Consider the following 22,478-nt stretch of genomic DNA (forward strand, 5'->3'; position numbering starts at 1 on the left):
TTTCTGTCTCGTTCATTCATAGGCAACAGGGGATATCGGTTTGTATGTAGAGCGAAAGTTGATTTTCAGCGAATGCCTTCGCTTTTCCTATTCCGTCACTTTCCTCCGCAGTTCATTCTCCCGGATTCATTCTCGTTGCATTTCAAATTGATATTGTATTATAAACGAAACATTTGATTTTTGAGATTCGATAATTAGTGCGAAAAATTTAATGAACATGTGCTTTGGGGAATTATCCAGAGTTTCGCAAAATATCCCTCATTCCTTTTTTTCTCCGACGTTTTTTATCAGTCTTTGTCTACTCGGCAATTTCTTTAGTCTTTAGCCCGAAATATTGAAGATGATCTATTCATATGCCCTCCACACGTTGACTCTTCTTCCGCGATAATGGGTTTCTCGTGCTGTGTATATTCATATTGATTTTTCTTGATTTTTTCCGTTCCTATATCCCTCGCCGTTTCTTTCAACGTATTTGTACTTCTCATTCTCTCTCTCTCCCTCTGTCTCGTATGCCGCATGTTTTCGCCACTCGTTCGTCTCCTCATTCTGCTTTCTTGATCGCACTTTGTTGGCCGTGTTCTGTTACAGTGTGTGCGTGGCTCGCCATGTACGCGACCACTCCATTATGCTACACTCTTTATCTATGGTGATCCAATTGTGTGTTCGCCTCTCTCGTTTCGCGCAATGTTTAGATTTGAGTATACACACCTATCAAAGTACGACGTTGCGGTAAAGCCTTGGAACGGATACGAAAAACAAATATCCAGAGTTTACGTTTGTGATGGTTACCGTCCCATTTTTATCATCGCATAACTCTGAATTTCTAAGTTTTCAAGCGCGGGTAGTTGTTGGTAGTAACTCACGAAATACATTTTCCTACCCGAGCGCGCTGAATGGACTTCAGCACCAAAATGGATAAAATACAGGCCATTAAACAATCTACATTTTTGGAAATGCAACAATTGATACAACATAAAACATTCGTGGTTGTTCTTCCAATGTATACAGATTGAGACCTTCTTTATTTGAAATATAAAAAATTAATTGTCGTTCATCGAATCGTTAACGCTGCCAGCAGTATACTTGCAGCGTAAATGTCAATGAATAACAAGCATCAGTTGTCCACTGACACATGGGTCACATTTTTTTTCACATAATTCATACTCTAAAACAGTTTATAAAACATTAAACATCAGCAATTCTAGGAGAAAGGTATGCATAATAAATTTTAAAATACCGTGAAACATTTTATTTTGATCAGAAATATTTACACATTCGACATTGTTTCGATTTTGTCATTTGTTCTTGGCATAGGAAAATTATTTTCTCGTGCGACGTTTTCTCCACCATATTTCATTTATTTTTCGTCAATCTCGAGAATTGGGAATGTTTATACCAAAAATTGAATGAATTTCACTTGAAATCGCAGAATCGACAATTTCTACATTGTATCGAAAGGGAATGTCTTGAGTTGAACACACGTTTGACCCGTTCAGCCCAATCATTGTTGGACTGCTGCAACAACATTGATCAAACAATAGGTTATTGGACAGTAATATAGGCACTATTAAAATACTTTTGTGGCATGTGACTATAGCTCAGGTATGTTACCGTTTTATAACACGAAGCTATTCCCAGGTTTCATCAACAACCTTGACAGTATTGCTTGTAATTTTGCAACAATTCGCGATGACGACGGTACGGTGTCGACATCTGGACACGACATTAGTTTGTTTCAGGCAAACTATTCTATATCAGATTAGTCGGTCCAAAAGCAGATTAAAATTGCTAAAATTTGCATGAACTTTTTTTTTCTTTGCATTATTTAATTACTTGAAGTACGTTGTCCTTAACCTAGTTTATCTATTTCCATTAATTTTTCAGATATACTCACCTAAAATTTACCATTGTAATATGAAATTGTTTTTAGACACAATTTTAGTGTGATATTTTTTCACCACTTGTAGGCAAAAGCGATTTCCATTTGTAAAGAGTACTAATTTAATTTGGGAAAAACAATTTTCATTCATAGTTTTGACGTAGGACTACGTCTAACCGGAAGATATAGGGGGTGAAATGGAAATCTAGGCACTGAACAAGTAGGAAAAAATGCAAGATTTGGAACGCTTATAACTCGAGCATTTCTCAATAGATCGCAAAGGTTTTTGCATCAATTGATAGGAAATATATCTACGTATCTATCATAACGAATAACATTTCATTTTCCTTGAGATAAATAATTGAATAATTGTGAAATATCAAGCATTGTCAAAATGCACTATGTGCTCATTTTTGATTGGTCCATTTTGTGCTCCTCAAATCGTACCGACTAAAACGGGCAACCAGAGCAGCAGCGAAATAGAATGAAGCACGATTGGAAAGGAAAAAGAAAAAAATTAACGAAACATTGGTCGCGGTCTCACACATGCGTAATTCTCGAGCCAGCCAGTCAGCTTAAAAATCCCCGCTCCGCTGCCGTAACGATCCATTCTTTGTGTGGACACCGACTGGACAACATCGTTGCTGGACGGGCTGGACGGCGAGGGATCGAGTGCCTTTCTCAAGGCGAGAGGGCGGAGGTGGTAGCGCTGGAGTAGAGTAGAGTTTTCAAAGGGCCTTTCTCAAGGCTAGAGACGAATGAACTGCAAAAGTTTAAAGTCTCTATAATACAAGACCTTCCTTCCTTCCGTAACGATCATTCTCATTCAAACCGTACACCACATCGGTTCGCATCACAACACATCAACAAACCAACCCAAGCAGCCATGTCTGGACATGGTAAAGGAGGAAAAGTGAAGGGAAAGGCAAAATTCCGCTCGAACCGTGTTGATCTGGAGTTCCCCGCAAGGGTAGCTAGGCCGAGCGCGTTAGTACCAGTGCACCAGTCCACCTAGCCGGCGTTATATAGTTTCGGCCGCCGAAGTGATCGAGTTAGCTGGCAAAGTTGCTCGCGACGATAAGAAACCCCGCATTCGGAACAGAACACATTCGGTTCGGTGGACATCAAGACAACAGGCAGTTGCAGCGAGTGGCGAGTGGCAAACGCAATCGCAAAACGGCATCGGGTAGCAGAAGAAAAAAGTTTGTTCTTTATACAAACTGCTTTGGTGGCAAATCCAGAACAAGGCGGCATCGAGGGCGTTCGAAATGGTTTTTTCAAAACCACGAGTACTAAGTTCTCTAAATTGGAACCATTCCATAAAACAAGGCGCTTTTCAGGGCCATTAAACCTTCCAAAAAAGAGTTTAGGAAATACAGTTCAATGCTTTCTGAAACATTATCCAAAATAATAATAAAACACAAATTGATTTTTTCATAATTTGTTTGCCAGGATCTGATGAGTATGTGAATTGGCAGTTGTTCTGAGCTTATTGATAGTTGGGGACTTTCCTGATTATTCAATTTTCACCAATTCTTAAATTGTTTCCAGATTGAAAGTACAGTAACTTACAATTAGTTCGACATTTAGCTAATTGGACGGACATGTAATGCGACTTATTTAGTTGGACATTTTTGTAAACATAGAGTTCGGGGTACAAATTATGACCCCACATTGAAAGTCGACACTGTATCACTGTCATCGCAAATGTTCAATTACAGGTTAAAATGCGACACTGAGTGGTGCTTCGGCACGTCGCATTGAATGTAATTTACTGTACAACATGTCACAAAGCTGGATGGGAAGAAATTTTCCAACTGTGAAAGCTGTGGCGAGTGGCAACAAATCGCTAAACAGGAAGGTTTAGCCGAACAAGATGGGGATATCGAGTGATAACAAAACAATAAACTCTTTAGATTGAAGATAATTTTGTGATCCTGAAAAGGACCCTTTTTAGCCTGCATCTGAATCCAACGAGCGAACAAATCGTAATGAATGTATTTTTTTGCCATCGCTCCCTTTTAACGCTCATTCGTTCGTCTCGTTGGACTCGCCCCTCTGGCTGAGTCTGCCGATTTGTCTCTATCCTGTGAGTGTGTACCGTTAGAGTATTAAACACGCGGACCCCAAAAAAAATCTTATTTTCTTTCAAACCGTAAACCCGTGTGGTTGTACGGCATCGGCATCGTGGACGTAACAAAGGAGGACAAGTTAAGGGAAAGGCAAAGTCTCACTCGAACCGTGCAGGTCTCCAGTTCCCTGTTGGTCGCATTCACTGATTGCTCCGCAAGGGTAACTAGGCCGAACGGATTGGTGCCGGAGCCCCAGTATACCTAACAACGATTATAGAGTTTCGGCCGTCGGAGTGCTCGAGTTGGCTTGCAAAGCTGCTCACGACAATCAGAAAACCCGCATCAAGAACAGAGCAGCTTCGGTTCGGCGCTCATCAAGGCAACAATTAGTTTCAGTGAGTGGCAAAGTGTTTCTCTGGCACGTCGCATTAAATGTAATTTACTGAACAACATGTCACAAGCTGGATGGGAAGAATTTTTCCAACTGTGATAGCTGTGGCGAGTGGCAAACGCAATAGCTAAACAGGAAGGTTTAACAGAACAAGATGGGAATATCGAGTGATAACAAAAACACAACACCAAAGGTTCTTTTCAGAACCATCAACATATTCATAAAGAGTAAACAGTAAACTAATCCATTTTTCAGGTAGATAGGTAGGTATTCACGTAGGAGAAGAAAATAAAACAATATATCTAAAATATATATTTAACGAAAGATGTCCCCTTTGTATAGTCCTACGTCACTCCGGTTATGTCCCCGACATTACCCACCCGTCTTTTTTTTAGTTTAAAAGTATGTTCATTCCTTCTGTAATCCCATATTGTCATGCTCACTCCTCCAATTCGTAACATGAAGCTCAACGCGAATTGGAGTGATTTATGAAACACTTAAATCAAAATCTGCATTGATTATTGCATCGAAGGGACAATCATAGGTGCAACAGGATCTACATCAGCTTTATACTCGAGTTTTCGTAGACGACAAGCATTCGAGATTACTGGTAATTGCCAACACCATTTAGCGAAGCAGGCGATCTAGCGTAGTGGTAACATCCATACCTCTCACGCAGAGATCACGAGTTCAATTCTCACTCCCGAAATTCTTCAAAAAAATGTAAAAGTGACGAACCAGCCGAAATGTGTTGAAAGTCACTAAACTAGAGAGAAAAAAACAATGAGAAAATGAAAGTCGAGAAAAATATAAACAAGAAATATGTAAGTGTCGAAGAAAACATGTTTGGCTCTTGATTGGATATGCTCACGTGATCTTTGGCAACATTTTACGAGAAAAATCGCTCTTACTGTAACCTATTTCAAAATGTGTTCCCTTGAGGTACAATTTATGTTTCTTTGCGAAAGAAATTTGCAATTAAATATTTGCTCTACGATATTACATGTTTCCAAACATAGAGAAAACCTTAAACATTTTATTACTGCTTTTACTCAACAACTGAAGTTAATATAATTTTTTCGGGAAATTTTCAAATTTTTAAAAAGTTACCAAAATTCGCTAAATAACCGAACATCCTTTGCGTAGCAAGCTCAGAGATTTTAGCCTCGAGACTGGTCCCATATCAAATCGCGAAAGAAAATTGCCGGAAAATGTCCCATTCTGAACGAATATTTTCATTTATTTATATCTTGTTTTCCATCCCTCTAGCGCTTACCTTTGTTTTTCGTTTTAAATATAAATGCACAACCGCAAACTCTAAAAAACTAAACTTATGAAATAACTACCGAAACACGATATAAACAAACGACGTCGTATGCAAAGCTTCACACATTCACAATAAGTGGTGTAAATCTAGATAATGAGATTATTCACTCTATGACACTCAGTTTTCCTTTTCTTCAGTAATTATTTTTCTGAAATATATATTCAACACTGAATTCTATTCTGCTTTCGAGGGTAATTTTCAGCCTCAGCACACAACTTAACTTTATGATTATTCTGCACAAGGATTTTTCCTCTTTCTGCTTCAGTATATCAGCACTCAGTAAGGGATTGCGTTACCCTTCTCTATCGTTTTCCTCGCACTTTGCACAATCTTCGACATTTTCTCTAGACGAAGGACACCGTAGAAGAATCAGCCACTCAATGAAATCGTGCTGCACTAACAAAACTTCCACTAAATCCAATAGTTCGTGGTTTATTTTCTCAATTGGCAAGGAAATTTTCGCACTCGCGACTGATTAGATGAATCAAATTCGCTAGACTCTGTATCATTAAGCGAGAGAGATGATTTTGGTGCCTCTTTTTTCAACATGTATTTGCATCTTCACATCACAGTGTTTCTCTAACTTCGTATATTCCTAGTATATATCTGTTTTTTTTTTGTTTCTGAGTTTCTCTCTCTTTTTGTTCAGCGTCCGCTTACGAAACAGAAACGACATACCATAAGCGACAAAATAAAAATCCAAACGCACACACAGAAGACACGAGCTCACGCGGTGCGGGTGTGTAGGTGTGTTCTCGGCACTCCGAAGAGAAGTCAAAGTAAATCGGTTGTAAATGAATGAAATAAATGCCAGTTCGTGCTTGCCCTATCGGTGATATTGCCGGGCCAGCAAAATCTCAGAATAAAATAGCTCTGTAAAATTTCACAGCACGGTTGTTTCCGTAGATAGTCCGTAATGTAATTTCTAGTCGATTTACAGTCATCATTTCTGCAAAAAATAGTTGAATATGTTGAATATTGGTTATTTATTTGCAGCGTTATAAAAACAATTCCACAGACTGGACTTAGCCTAATAAAACCATAATTATATTTTTGAAGACATATTTTGACACATTCAACTCCAACACAGTACAAACATTATTGAACAAACGAAAACAAACATCTAACGGGTTAGTAAGACCATAAGAGGTTCTGTGTCGTCTAATGACGGGAAGGTGTCTAAAATGCAACATTGGATAACAATGAAGGACAGTCGATGTTCCCAATAACCAAATCGAAGACAAAAAGTCGTTGTTAATTCGAACGTCTGAGGGCAAGCGTTTCCATAGCAATGAGTCTACAGGGGCTTTCGTAATCGGCATATTCGCTGGGTCCGACGGTAATGAGCGAAGGGCGTTACGAACGAAGCTGTATTGGGCAGATTGAAGCTGTCTTCCGTAGCTTCGGAAAAACACTGTGACGAAGATATTTATTTAAACTCGTTGAAAGCGGCTTTTTTAGAGACTCTGCACATTCTTTCAGGAACAACGGTGGAAGATTGTCGTTTCCAGGTCCCTTAGAAGCATCGAGTTTTTTCAGACTAGTACAAATTTCAAATTCTGTTATGTTGAAAAGTGGTAAACTCATATCAAAAGCAGGACAGTCTCTAATGCTTACATACGAAAATGCCGGTGAGTTAGTGCTATGTACGCTTTCGAAGAAATCAGCGGATAAATTGGCTACACTGCTCGGAGAATCAGCAGACTCATCTCTTAACGTCAGCGACGCTGGACCGGTGATCTGTGGATTGGTTCCATTGAGCGTTACATCTGTATCTTCACCAAACATCAAACAGAGAAGTACAAAAGAATAGTTTTTGCCGTCACGCTATTGTGCTTATACCATAGCGTGCGGCGCTGTATAGCTCTCCGAATAGGGTTGTTTAGTTGTTCGGACTCATCAGACTGAATTTCTTTTTTTTCAAGTTTTTATTATTATTATTTTTTTCTTAAAGAAATTATTGTTTTTTTTTCAAGAAGATTTTTTATTTGAACTAATTTTTAGTTTAAGTTAGATTTTACTCTAAGTTAGTTTTAAGTTGAGTTTTTGCGCGAGTGTGTGCGTGTGAGTGTGTGTGAGTTTTATTTGTTTGTTTTCATAGGCGGTTGCGCACCGTCTGCGCAACCGTTATGGCGTCCGCTGATGCTATTGTTGCGCGGACGCGATATTACCAACAGTCCTCAAAGGCACCATGGGTTGTTTTCTTTCGGCCCAAAGGGAAACCGTTGAGAACTCTTGACATTTCAAGAGATTTGCTACGTAAGTATCCGGATGTCTTGATACGTAAAGAGAGACCGGACAAACTGCGTGTAGAAGCACCGACTTTTGATGTGGCGAACAAGATTGTTGACCACGAGATTTTCAACAGGGAGTACCACATTTACATCCCTTCTCGAGATGTGGAGATAGAAGGCGTAGTCTCCGATGCGAGTCTGAGTGTTGAAGAATTGAAAAAAGCATCGGGTTGTTTTAAAAACTCGCTAATTGGTGAGCTTGTGAAGATTCTGGATGTTAGGCAACTACATGCAGCATCTTTGGAAGACAACCGAAAAGTCTATAAGCCTTCACTTTGGTGTTGTGTTTTTGCGTTTTGACGTAGGACTACGTCTAACCGGAAGATATAGGGGGTGAAATGAAAATCTGGGCACTGAACAAGTAGGAAAAAATGCAAGATTTGGAACGCTTATAACTCGAGCATTTCTCAATAGATCGCAAAGGTTTTTGCATCAATCGATAGGAAATATATCTACGCATCTATCATAACGAATAACATTTTATTTTTCTTGAGATAAATAATTGAATAATTGTGAAATATCAAGCATTGTCCAAATGCACTATTTGCCCATTTTTGATTGGTCCATTTTGTGCTCCTCAAATCGTACCGACCAAAACGGGCAACCAGAGCAGCAGCGAAATAGAATGAAGCACGATTGGAAAGGAAAAAGAAAAAAATGAACGAAACATTGGTCGCAGTCTCACACATGCGTAATTCTCGAGCCAGCCAGTCAGCTTAAAAATCCCCGCTCCGCTGCCGTAACGATCATTCTCATTCAAACTAGAGGTGTGCAAATCAGCTCATCATGATGAACAGCTCTGATCATATCAGCTCATCTAAATGAGCTGTTCTTTATGAACAGCTCTTCAGCTCAGTTGTCAGTGCCGACTTTCAATTTGGGTCCCAAACTCGATAGCCACGAAGCCAGTTTGAAAATGTTAAAATTCAAATGAAATTTTTCACACCATATTATTAATTACTTGAAACACGTATTCCAGACTATTATTTACAACAGACTCGGCGAGTACAACATTTCCGACATTTTTACTGAGGCTTTACATTACAATAGAAAGTTTTCTTCAAAAAAAAAATCTTATGAGATTTTTGCACCGCCTGCAAACAAAGTGTTTTTCATTGAAATAGAATACTCATTTGATACACAGAAGTTAATTTTCATTAATAATTTGAATTTTAAAAACGTGTTCATTCTGCCTGAGAGCCAATTATTATTTTTGGCGCCCCCTAAACTGGTAAACAAAGCTCAATGCCGTCAACGCGAATATAACAGTTGAAAAGACGAGGGACAAATGAAACTAAACTGATGTCTTAACACGAAGAGCGAGAGACGGTCAGTTCATTTGAATCTTACAGCTCACACACTCTCTTCAATTCTACAGCTCTTTTCTCTCCTTCATCACCATCAAAGTGAGCTGAAGAGCTGTTTGATTTTTTTTGCGAGCTGTTCCGCGTCAACTCACTTCAAAGAGTCGATTCTTCGGAACAGCTCATGAGCGGATGGCACATCTCTAATTCAAACCGTACACCACATCGGTTCGCATCACAACACATCAACAAACCAACCCAAGCAGCCATGTCCAGACATGGCAAAGGAGGAAAAGTGAAGGGAAAGGCAAAATCCCGCTCGAACCGTGTTGATATGGAGTTCCCCGCAAGGGTAGCTAGGCCGAGCGCGTTAGTACCAATGCACCAGTCCCCCTAGCCGGCGTTATATAGTTTCGGCCGCCGAAGTGATCGAGTTGGCTGGTAAAGCTGCTCGCGACGATAAGAAAAACCGCATTCAGAACAGAACACATCAAGACAACAGGCAGTTGCAGCGAGTGGCGAGAGGCAAACGCAATCGCAAAACGGCATCAGGTAGCAGAAGAAAAAAGTTTGTTCTTTATACAAACTGCTTTGGTGGCAAATCCAGAACAAGGCGGCATCGAGGGCGTTCGAAATGGTTTTTTCAAAACCACGAGTACAAAGTTTTCTAAATTGGAACCATTCCATAAAACAAGGCGCTTTTCAGGGCCATTAAACCTTCCAAAAAAGAGTTTAGGAAATACAGTTCAATGCTTTCTAAAACATTATCCAAAATAATAATAAAACACAAATTGATTTTTCATAATTTGTTTGCCAGGATCTGATGAGTATGTGAATTGGCAGTTGTTCTGAGCTTATTGATAGTTGGGGACTTTCCTGATTATTCAATTTTCACCAATTCTTAAATTGTTTCCAGATTGAAAGTACAGTAACTTACAATTAGTTCGACATTTAGCTAATTGGACGGACATGTAATGCGACTTATTTAGTTGGACATTTTTGTAAACATAGAGATCCAAATTATGACCCCACATTGAAAGTCGACACTGTACCACTGTCATCGCAAATGTTCAATTACAGGTTAAAATTACCTCCAATCCGATACTGAGTGGTGGTAATGCGACGTGCCATTGAATGTATTTTACTGTAAAATATGTCACAAGCTGGATGGGAAGAAATTTTCCAACTGTGAAAGCTGTGGCGAGTGGCAAATGCAATCACTAAACAGAAAGGTTTAGCCGGACAAGATGGGGATATCGAGTGATAACAAAACAATAAACTCTTTAGATTGAAGATAATTTTGTGATCCTGAAAAGGACCCTTTTTAGCCTGCATGTGAATCCAACGAGCGAACAAATCATAATGAATGTATTTTTTTTGCCATCGCTCCCTTTTAACGCTCATTCGTTCGTCTCGTTGGACTCGCCCCTCCGGCTGAGTCTGCCGATTTGTCTTTATCCTGTGAGTGTGTACCGCTAGAGTATAAAACACGCGGACCCCAAAAAAATATCTTATTTTCTTTCAAACCGTAAACCCGTGTAGTTGTACGGCATCGGCATCGTGGACGGAACAAGGGAGGACAAGTTAAGGGAAAGGCAAAGTCTCACTCGAACCGTGCAGGTCTCCAGTTCCCTGTTGGCCGCATTCACTGATTACTCCGCAAGGGTAACTAGGCCGAACGGATTGGTGCCGGAGCACCAGTATACCTAACAGCGATTATAGAGTTTCGTCCGTCGGAGTGCTCGAGTTGGCTTGCAAAGCTGCTCACGACAATTAGAAAACCCGCATCAAGAACAGAGTAGCTTCGGTTCGGCGCTCATCAAGGCAACAATTAGTTTCAGTGAGTGGCAAAGTTTTTCTCCGGCACGTCGCATTAAATGTAATTTACTGAACAACATGTCACAAGCTGGATGGGAAGAAATTTTCCAACTGTGAAAGCTGTGGCGAGTGGCAAACGTAATAGCTAAACAGGAAGGTTTAACCGAACAAGATGGGAGTATCGAGTGATAACAAAAACACAACACCAAAGGTTCTTTTCAGAACCATCAACATATTCATAAAGAGTAAAAAGTAAACTAATCCATTTTTCAGGTAGATAGGTAGGTATTCACGTAGGAGAAGAAAATAAAACAATATATTTAAAATATATATTTAACAAAAGCTGTCCCCTTTGTATAGTCCTACGTCACTCCGGTTATGTCCCCGACATTACCCACCCGTCTTTTTTTTTTACAAACTTGATTCTTGATTTTTTTCTGAAGGCTTTGTACTTATTAAATGTTCAACGTCGGGCATCTTTCCGCGTATACACATATCGTACAGTTTGAATATATAGTGGTTTTGAATTTTATGGTATATAGTAGAGCTGAAAAATGGATAGGTTTATTTGATGTATTTGTCCTTATTGGTGAGTGAAGCTGTGAAATTAGGGAATCAGTTAAGTAATGGCCTTTCCCTTAACTTGTCCTCCTTTGTTACGTCCACACGTCCACGTTGCTGCTTTTATGATGTGATACGATGCTATGTTGAACGATGCCGTACAACCACACGGGTTTACGGTTTCAAAGAAAATAAGATATTTTTTTGGGGTCCGCGTTTTTTATACTCTAGCGGTACACACCCACAGGATAGAGACAAATCGGCAGACTCAGCCAAAGGGGCGAGTCCAACGAGACGAACGAATGAGCGTTAAAAGGCAGCGATGGCAAAAAAAAAAAATACATCATACTGATTTTAACCTCCGACCGAGAAGGTCGCGTTTTCTTTCAGCTCGGCAGTTTGGCGTTTTGGACAGCGGACTAGGACGTCTCCCCCTGGCGATTCCGAAGGAGTTAATTTTAATTATTTTTTAAACATCCATACCTCTCACGCTAAAGGTCACGAGTTCAATTCTCACTCCCGACATTCTTCCAAAAATGGAAGTAAAAAGTGACGAACCAGCCAAATGAGTTGAAAATCACTATAAGCGCGCGCTTTTCGGCGTCATAGACGCCATATTCAAAAAGAATTTAAACACGCATACAGACAGTGAAGTGGCTGAAACAATTATCACAACAAGTGATTTTTTATAGTGATTCGCGTCAATTGGTGGTTTTAAAGTGCTTTACCGGAACAAAGTGAACTTTCGGGTACATATCCAACTAGTGAAGATCCCTCAGTAAGGAATTTTTTTGTGATTATCACACTTTTTTCTGCTGACTATATCAGTGATATAGTCAAGCAGAAGCATGGCTTCTAGTAGCTCCGGGCCTCCGGGAGGCCGGGCTACAAACTTCTACGAGGGCAGGCCTACCGAAGCCACCGCTCCACTATGGGCGGACCCCTCAAATGGCAACCTTCAAATACTGCTTCTCAGAGCTACAGGAGACAAGGTGCTTCCAACGAACCCCTTCGCCGTGAGCAAAACCATCAATGCAGTTGCAAAAGATTTCAACAGCGCAAAACCACAGCGCGATGAAAAGAAGAAACTGCAATACATCTTGACAACTAGGGACGAGGATGTTGTCGGTAAGTTGCTTTCTATTACTAAACTAATAGACAACACCCCTGTAGAGGTGATCTTCCACCCAACTTTGAACCAACGCAAATGCGTTGTAACATGTAGAGATGTAATCGATTTAAAAAACGAAGAACTAGCGAAAGAGCTTTCCGATCAGAAAGTGATCGACGTTAAGCGCATAACCAGAAAAGACGGAGAATCCATTATTCCTACACCAACACTAATCCTCACAATTCGCGGAACCGTTGTTCCCGAATTCATATATTTTGGCTTCATTCGCGCTGGGACTCGGAACTACTATCCGAACCCCATGCAGTGCTTCAAATGTTTTAATTTTGGGCACACCAGCAAAAGATGCAAGCGCGAGGACCCGCTATGCAGAAACTGCAGCAAAGAACATCCCAAAGACTTCGATTCTAAGATGTGCAACTCTCCAGCACTTTGCATCAATTGCCAAGGAAACCACTCCTCTTCTAGTAGGAAGTGTCCTAAATGGCTTGAAGAAAACGAAATAACTAGGACAAGAATAGATCGAGGAATCTCTTACAGAGAAGCCAAGAATCTACTCACCCAAAACAATGGTCCAACCTTTTCAAGCGTTTTACAAGATAGAATTAACAAAATTCGGGCACCAATGGCCGGCTGCAAGTGCAAATGCAGCTGCGCCTCGGCCGCTTCGGCCGCTTCTAGTCGCGAAAGCACTCCCTCAGTTATGGACACAACCATGACCGAATCGTCTACCGAAAGTTCGACAACCGAATCAGATAGCGAATCGGTAATTTCAATGGATACATCCGAAGCCCCGAAAAAAAACAAAAGGAAAATAAATAAAGAATCATCTTCAGAATCAGAACAAAAATCTGAAGATGAAACCCAAATCAATAACGAAAGAAAAAGAACAAAAAATGAACAAAGAACCACAACACCAACGAATAACAACAACACAACCATAACAAAAAACAGCAACAACAACAACAACGCACATCAAACAAAAAACAACAACAACAACGTACATACATCAAAAAACAACAACACACACACAACAAACACCCCAAAGACCTCCACACCAAACAAGAACAACAACACCCCGAAGAAAGCTTCTCTTTCCAAGGGTAGAGGACAATCGAACTAATCCTCTTTGGATAATCCAAACACAACACAACTAAGACTTAGGAATTAGAGTTAAATCACTCTAACACATTCACTCCAATACAGAAATTCGGGATACAATGGAATATCAGAAGTATCCGACAAAATATTTTAGAATTGAAAATGCTTATTTCGAGCTCCAATCCTACAGTCATAGCTCTTCAGGAAACTATGACACCAAACAACTTCGATAAAAATTTCATTCCAAAGTTCATTCCACATACTTCAAAGAGGGTCCCAACCCCTCAAAAAACGGAGTTGCAATCGCAATCAAAGATGGCACTCCACATGATCTTCTTCCCATTACCACTGATCTTCAGGCAGTGGTAGTGCGCATTAAACACCCCTTTCCAATCACCGTCGTTAGCATCTACATCACTTATGATTCCGATCCGAACACTCTACGCGGCCAACTGGACCATCTGTTCGCCCAACTTCCCGCCCCAATCATGCTTATGGGTGATTTCAACGCCCACTCATACGCCTGGGGAGGTGCATACCTCGATCGAAAAGGATCCATCATTGAGGATTTCATATCCGACCATTCTCTTCTCCTTCTTAACAACGGCCAACACACCAGAATCCATTATTCTGGTACTACTTCAGCCATCGATCTCACTATAGTATCAGACAAACTATCTTCAAAACTTTCTTGGAACATCCACGATGATACTTGCGGAAGCGATCATTTTCCAATCTTCACTTCCTTCGGCCAAACTTCTCCAGAGTTTTCAACAAGGCCAAGATGGAAATTTGAATACGCTGACTGGGCTGGCTATCAGTTTGACATTGAAAACCGCCTCTCCGCTAAACGAGATTGGGCAGCCAAGGAATTCTCCAAAGTTGTCCTAGAAGTTGCAATGGTGCACATCCCCAGAACCAGTGGCATCCCTGGCAGGAAATGTGTCCCATGGTGGTCGCCTGAGCTGAAGGCAGCGATCAAAGGTCGACGTAAGGCCCTACGGAAATTAAGAAAGGCCCATCCGGACAGCCCACTGAGACCCACTCTGCTTGCAGAGTTCCAAAGGGCTCGCAAAGAAGCTAAGACTGCTATCAACACAGCCAAGCACAACAGTTGGGTTAAATTCGTCAGCGAAATTAATCCCAACGCGTCAACAAAGGAGTTATGGAGTAAGATTGGCAGGCTTCATGGAAAGAAAAGAAGCAAAGAATATAATCTTCTAATTAACGGTCAATACACCAATGACCGGAAAATCATCGCCGAGGCGTTTGGAGATTTCTTTGCTTCCGCCTCCTCCAATCAAAACTACGACCAAACCTTTCTAACCCACAAAACGGAATGCGAAAGAATTCCCATCGATTTTCATACCGATGTGGAATTTGACTTCAACAAAAACCTCTCCCTCAAAGAGCTCGATTGGGTACTGAACAAAGTCAAACAAGGATCCACAGGACCTGATGACATCAGCTACCCTATGCTTAAGAATCTACCCCATCTCGGGAAAAAAGCACTTCTGAAGCTCCTCAACAAAGTCTGGGACAGTGGAACCCTCCCCAGTTGCTGGAAAGAGGGTTTAATGATCTGTATCCCGAAACCAGACATGAACAATCATCTTCTTGACAATTTCCGCCCCATCACTCTCCTAAGTTGTGTTGGGAAAGTCTTGGAAAAAATGATCAATCGACGCTTAACGACTTTTCTAGAGTCAAATAAGCTGATTGATCCCAGACAATTCGCATTCCGTGCGGGAAAAGGTACAGAAGATTGCCTTGTAGCAATCAAAAAATCCTAGACGACGCAACTAAAAAATTACACCACATTGATATTGTTTCCCTGGATTTATCCAAGGCCTTCGATCGGGCATGGAGGTACCCAGTGCTGAAAAGCCTTTTCGACTGGGGACTTCGTGGGAGGTTAGGTCTCTTCATTAAAAGTTTTCTAGAAAACCGGTCTTTCAAAACCGTTATTAACAACCACCAATCTTCTCTAAAAATCCCAGAAAACGGCTTCCTACAAGGCTCAGCACTTTCACCAACCCTCTTCAACATTGGCATGCAATCTCTATTCGAGATTATCCCGGACCATATAAAGATCATAGTCTATGCAGATGACATCACTCTTATCTCTACGAGCTGCTTCGGCTTAATTCAGAGAAAGAGGCTTCAAAAAACCTTAGACTCCATCCAAAACTGGGCTCTAAAAACAGGTTTTAAAATTTCCCCGGAGAAATCCAAACACATACATATCGGAAAAGCTCTCAGAAGGAGAACCTATCTTCAGCTCAACAAAATCCCGATCCCTACAATGAGGACATTGAAAATACTAGGGGTTACTTTCGACAAGAAACTCAACTTCCTATCACATTCCCAAAAGAGCAAAATAGCCACCAGAAAGAAATTGAACATCATCAAGGCTATCGCAGGCAACCTAGCCTCTGGCCATAGAAAGACGCTGCTAAATGTTGTAAATGTTTGGTTGGTCCCACAAATCCTTTACGGAATAGGCACCTTCAGCCGTGGAGGGGACAGGGTGTTAAACACCATTCAACCAATTTACAATAAAGCAATTCGGCTCGCAATTGGCGCTTTTCCCACCAGTCCTACTCTTGCTGTAATGGCAGAAAGTGGGCAACTTCCCTTCACCCACCTGGTAACAAAAGCCATCACTAATAAAGCCATCCGTCACTTGTCACTCCCCGAAAGCGACCACAATGTCCCATTAATACATAGAGCTAAAACATGGTTCAAAAATCTCACGAACAAAGATCTTCCCGATATATGTGAACGTTCATCTGCGACGGGAAGAAATTGGAACGTCAAACCGCCGAACATTAACCTTGAACTTCTCAAGGCAGTTCGGGCGGGAGACCCTTCTCCAAAAGTCAAAGCCTGTTCAATAACCTCGTTGCATCCAATTTTCAAATCAACCACCAGGTATACACAGATGGTTCAGTCAGTGCCGATGGAGTTGGATGTGGAATCTTTGAGAGTAGATACACTGGTAGCTTTTCTCTTCCACCGCAATGCTCCATCTTCAGTGCGGAAGCTTTCGCCCTTTTAATAGCTACCCAAGAATGCACCCATGAGTTTCTTCCTACCACAATATTCTCCGACTCAGCTAGCTGTCTCCATGATCTTCTGAGTGGAAACAGCAAACACCCATGGATTAAGCAAACAGAAGAGGCTGCTTCAAATAAAAACATCTCCTTCTGCTGGGTTCCTGGTCACTCAGGAATACGCGGAAACACAGCCGCCGACATACTGGCCGGCAAGGGCAGCAAAATAGAACCCCCAGACATGCCCTGTCCTCCATCTGACATTGTCCGCTGGGTAAAACAGCAAGTCCGTGAAAGTTGGGACATAGGTTGGATAAACAGCCGTCCCACTCATCTTCATAAAATCAAAAATTCCACTCTCCCTTGGGAGGACCGTCTCAATAGTAGGGAAAGGCAAGTCCTTACCCGTCTTAGAATTGGGCACACTAACTTCACCCACTCACACTTGTTCTGCAGAGCCGAAAAACCCCAATGTGCTTGCAACGAAGCTCCGGTTTCCGTTAGCCATCTTTTACTTGAATGTCAACATACCAAAGATGCTCGAGTCCGACACAACATAGGTCAGAATCTCCGAGATATCCTCAGTAGAGACGAGACCCAAGAAACCAATTTAATTGCGTTTCTGAAAGAAACCGACTTCTTTGGTAAAATCTAAACCGAAATACTAAATACCTTGGAAATTGCTTATTAAAGTTCGCCACTTCACAGTCATGTATGCGTGTTTATGTGTGTATACACATGTATGTACGGGTCGGAAGGAAGGTATTCATACATGTATATACACGCATTCAATAATAATAAATAACAAATAATATAATATATACTTTCATACCCACATCTATCTTCTATCCATTACATTATACTTTAATCAACTTCCTATTTCTACAGCCACACTCACCAAGGAGGATAGATTCATTAAATAAACCTCTCCATTTTTCAGCTATACTATATACCATTAAATTCAAAACCACTATATTTTATTATCTATTCAAACTGTATTTCATTTCATTTCACCCCACCCCACACCTACTCCTCCCCTCTTTCCTTCCCATACCACTCCCACCCCCTCCCACTCCACTAATCCCACCCAAATCCTTTCCACTCCTTTCCTTCCTATCCTCCTGAGAAGGGCCTTTTTGTTTTTTGGCTTTGGAACACGCCTTTCGCTGGGTCACTTGTGCTTCGTTACTGCTTTGGTCCTCGGATCAATAAATTTTTACTTTTCTTTACAGCATATATTAAATATCTTATGAAGCATAGGATCCCTTCCTACCTTCTTCTTTAACCGAGAGTCGAGCGGACAGGTCTGATGAGTGATTTTGTTGGTTTCCCTTTCGCCAGTCCCCTCTGGGCTGGTTTTATTGTGGCTCTTCACTGGGCTAGAGGCGAATGAACTGCAAAGTTTAAAGCCTCTTAAAAACAAAGAAAGAAAGAAGAAAAATACATTCATTACGATTTGTTCGCTCGTTGGATTCACATGCAGGCTAAAAAGGGTCCTTTTCAGGATCACAAAATTGTCTTTAATCTAAAGAGTTTATTGTTTAGCGGTTTGTTGCCACTCGCCACAGCTTTCACAGTTGGAAAATTTCTTCCCATCCAGCTTTGTGACCTGTAAATTACATTCAATGCGACGTGCTGAAGCACCACTCAGTGTCGCATTGGAGGCGATTTTAACCTGTAATTGAACATTTGCGATGACAGTGGTACAGTGTCGACTTTCAATGTGGGGTCATAATTTGGATCTCTATGTTTACAAAAATGTCCAACTAAATAAGTCGCATTACAATGTCCGTCCAATTAGCTAAATGTCGAACTAATTGTAAATTAGTGTACTTTCAATCTGGAAACAATTTAAGAATTGGTGAAAATTGAATAATCAGGGAAGTCCCCAACTATTAATAAGCTCAGAACAACTGCCAAATTCACATACTCATCAGATCCTGGCATACAAATTTTGAAAAAATCAATTTGTGTTTTATTATTATTTTGGATATTATCATAGAAAGCATTGAAAATTATTTCGTAAACTCTTTTTTGAAAGGTTTAATGGCCCTTATAAGCGCCGTGTTTTATGGAATGGTTCCAATTTAGAAAACTTTGTACTCGTGGTTTTGAAAAAAACCATTTCGAACGCCCTCGATGCCGCCTTGTTCTGGATTTGCCACCAAAGCAGATTGTATAAAGAACAAACTTTTTTCTTCTGCTACCTGCTGCCGTTTTGCGATTGCGTTTGCCACTCGCCACTCGCTGCAACTGCCTGTTGTCTTGATATCCACCGAACCGAATGTGTTCTGTTCCGAATGCGGGTTTTCTTATCGTCGCGAGCAGCTTTGCCAGCTAACTCGATCACTTCGGCGGCCGAAACTATATAACGCCGGCTAGGTGGACTGGTGCACTGGTACTAACGCGCTCGGCCTAGCCAGACCAACACGGTTCGAGCGGGATTTTGCCTTTCCCTTCACTTTTCCTCCTTTGCCATGTCCAGACATGGCTGCTTGGGTTGGTTTGTTGATGTGTTGTGATGCGAACTGATGTGGTGTACGGTTTGAATGAGAATGATCGTTACGGAAGGAAGGAAGGTATTGTATTATAGAGACTTTAAACTTTTGCAGTTCATTCGTCTCTAGCCTTGAGAAAGGCCCTTTGAAAACTTTACTCTATTCTACTCCAGCGCTACCACCTCCGCCCTCTTGCCTTGAGAAAGGCACTCGATCCCTCGCCGTCCAGCCCGTCCAGCAACGATGTTGTCCAGTCGGTGTCCACACAAAGAATGATCGTTACGGCAGCGGAGCGGGGGTTTTTAAGCTGACTGGCTGGCTCGAGAATTACGCATGTGTGAGACTGCGACCAATGTTTCGTTCATTTTTTTTTTCTTTTTCCTTTCCAATCGTGCTTCATTCTATTTCGCTGCTGCTCTGGTTGCCCGTTTTGGTCGGTACGATTTGAGGAGCACAAAATGGACCAATCAAAAATGGGCACATAGTGCATTTGGACAACGCTTGATATTTCACAATTATTCAATTATTTATCTCAAGAAAAATTAAATGTTATTCATTATGATAGATGCGTAGATATATTCCCTATCAATTGATGCAAAAACCTTTGCTATCTATTGAGAAATGCTCGAGTTATAAGCGATTCAAATCTTGCATTTTTTCCTACTTGTTCAGTGCCTAGATTTCCATTTCACCCCCTATATCTTCCGGTTAGACTACGTCAAAGACTACGTCAAAAGAAAACTCTCTTCACCAATGATGCACCGCAAGAAAGCTAAAATGATCCTCAGAAGATTGTTTCATTCCAAGGGTAATGGTAAAAAAACGAATCCGAAGACTCCTTCTCAGCCAGTTCCTGGTTGCAGTAGGGATTATACGCCGTTACCCAGAAGAAAGAGAAATAAAAACGATGCCCCTCGATCTTCTCACAGAAAATTCGCGTCCAATCGAGGATTGATAGCTTTTTCGGACATTGTGGACTTTATATTAAACACCCTCAATATTCAAGACCCCCTTAGAAGCCTTATGTTTCATGGCCCCTCCTTGCATCAATCATATCTTTCGATGGATAATTCACCTAACGTAGTAGGAGATATGACCAATGTGCTACAATGGAACTGCCGTAGTCTAGTGCCTAAACTAGACTCGTTCAAATTTTTTCTTCAAAATTATGACTGTGATATATTCGCCCTTTCTGAAACATGGCTTTCTTCTGATACAGAACTCAACTTCCACGATTTTAACATTATTCGCCTGGATAGAAATGATTCTTATGGAGGAGTACTTTTAGGGATCAAAAAGTGCTACTCCATAACTACTAGTGCTATAAAGTTCCTCGAAATTGTCGCGTGTCAAATAACGGCAAAGAATAAAGAACTTTGCATAGCTTCAGTATACGTTCCTCCAAATACTAACATTAGCCGTAGTCAACTTTGGAATCTAGTCTCGATTCTCTCATCCCCAGTTCTAATACTGGGCGACATGAACTCCCATGGTACTGGGTGGGGTGATCCTTATGATGACGCTAGAGCGGCTATTTTTTACGATTTATGTGACGATTTCAATTTAACTATCTTGAACACTGGTGAAGCGACACGAATTCCAAAACCTCCGGCTCGAGAAAGTCGACTCGACCTATCTTTTTGCTCAAGCTCGCTATCATTAGATTGTCAGTGGAAGGTCATCAATGATCCCCATGGTAGCGATCACTTGCCAATCAATATATCAATCAAGTGTAGCCCGCAATCCACTGAACCATCTCGAGTTCCATTTGATCTAACAAGGAACATCGACTGGCAAAAATTTACAACGGCGGTAACAATTGGTGTCGAATCAATAGATATACTTCCACCATTGGAAGAATATCGATTTTTCGTAGATTTGATGTATAAAAGCTCATTGGAAGCACAAAAAAGAAAAGTTCCAAGTGCTCCGTTTAAAAGAAAATCAACCACTCCTGGCTGGGACGACGAATGCACAAAATTGTATTTGAAAAAATCTGATGCTTTCAAAGCTGTCCGTAGACATGGAACATCTACACACTTCGAGGAATATTCGAAGCTTGAAATACAGCTGAAACAATTAATTAAAGCAAAAAAACGCGGTTACTGGCGCAATTTCATTGAAGGTCTTTCTCGTGAAACCTCAATACGTACCTTGTGGAGGGTAGCTCGCAACATGCGTAACCGCTCATCTACCAACGAGAGTGAGGAATACTCCAACCGATGGATATTCGATTTCGCTAAAAAGGTCTGTCCAGACTCAGTTCCAGCCCAACAAATTCTTCGAGAAACGTCTCCAAGCGGTGGATCTCTGGACAGACCATTCTCAATGCTGGAATTTTCTATGGCTCTTCTTTCATCGAACAACTCTTCACCCGGAAGCGATATGATTAAATTCGTTCTTCTAAAAAATCTTTCCGATATCGCGAAAAGACGCTTGCTAGACGTCTGACCATAACTCATACCGTCCGATTGATATGCTCTCGTGCATAAGAAAATTGTTGGAAAAAATGATCCTTCGAAGACTCGATCAATGGATCGAGACAAATAATTTGCTATCAAGTACACAATTTGGGTTTCGCAAGAGCAAAGGAACAAACGATTGTCTAGCGTTGCTTTCTACAGATATTCAACTGGCCTTTGCGCACAAGGAGCCACTGGCTTCAGTATTCTTGGATATCAAGGGAGCTTTTGATTCGGTTTCCATAGAAATTCTGTCAGACAATCTGGACAGATGTGGACTTCCTGGAATTTTTTTTGCAGATGATGGTGTGGTTTCCGTCAGAGGTCCCTATGCCGAAAACTTGCAAAGACCATTGCAAAATTCCCTAGATAACTTGTCTTCTTGGGCAAGGAACTTAGGGATCGAATTCTCGCCGCAGAAAACAGAACTGGTAGTGTTTACTCGAAAGCGGTTCCCAGCCCAATTGCAACTTAAGCTTTTGGGCAGAAGCATTACCCAATCATTGACCTTCAAGTACCTTGGTGTCTGGTTTGATTCTAAATGCACTTGGAATACCCACATTACGTATTTGAAGCAAAAATGTCA

At 41.0% G+C, this 22,478-nt stretch overlaps 2 protein-coding genes across 3 annotated transcripts in view; one reads left to right on the plus strand and one right to left on the minus strand.

Moving 5' to 3' along the window:
- The window catches only part of LOC129764250 (polyhomeotic-proximal chromatin protein), a 149,913-nt gene extending 143,666 nt beyond the window's left edge, over positions 1-6,247 (minus strand). For both annotated transcript variants that reach the window (XM_055763162.1, XM_055763161.1), the window contains exon 1: positions 5,619-6,247. The gene's annotated coding sequence lies outside the window, so the exon portion shown is untranslated. The remainder of the gene's footprint in view (positions 1-5,618) is intronic.
- LOC129766469 (uncharacterized) overlaps positions 1-22,478 on the plus strand; it is a 32,626-nt gene that overhangs the window by 382 nt on the left and 9,766 nt on the right. Inside the window, exons 2-3 of the mRNA XM_055767002.1 lie at positions 12,623-12,774; positions 12,820-13,541. Coding sequence (XP_055622977.1) covers positions 12,623-12,774; positions 12,820-13,541 — 874 coding nt within the window. The remainder of the gene's footprint in view (positions 1-12,622; positions 12,775-12,819; positions 13,542-22,478) is intronic.

This window comes from Toxorhynchites rutilus, chromosome 2 (assembly GCF_029784135.1).
Source record: "Toxorhynchites rutilus septentrionalis strain SRP chromosome 2, ASM2978413v1, whole genome shotgun sequence".
Classification (NCBI taxonomy): Eukaryota; Metazoa; Arthropoda; class Insecta; order Diptera; family Culicidae; genus Toxorhynchites; species Toxorhynchites rutilus.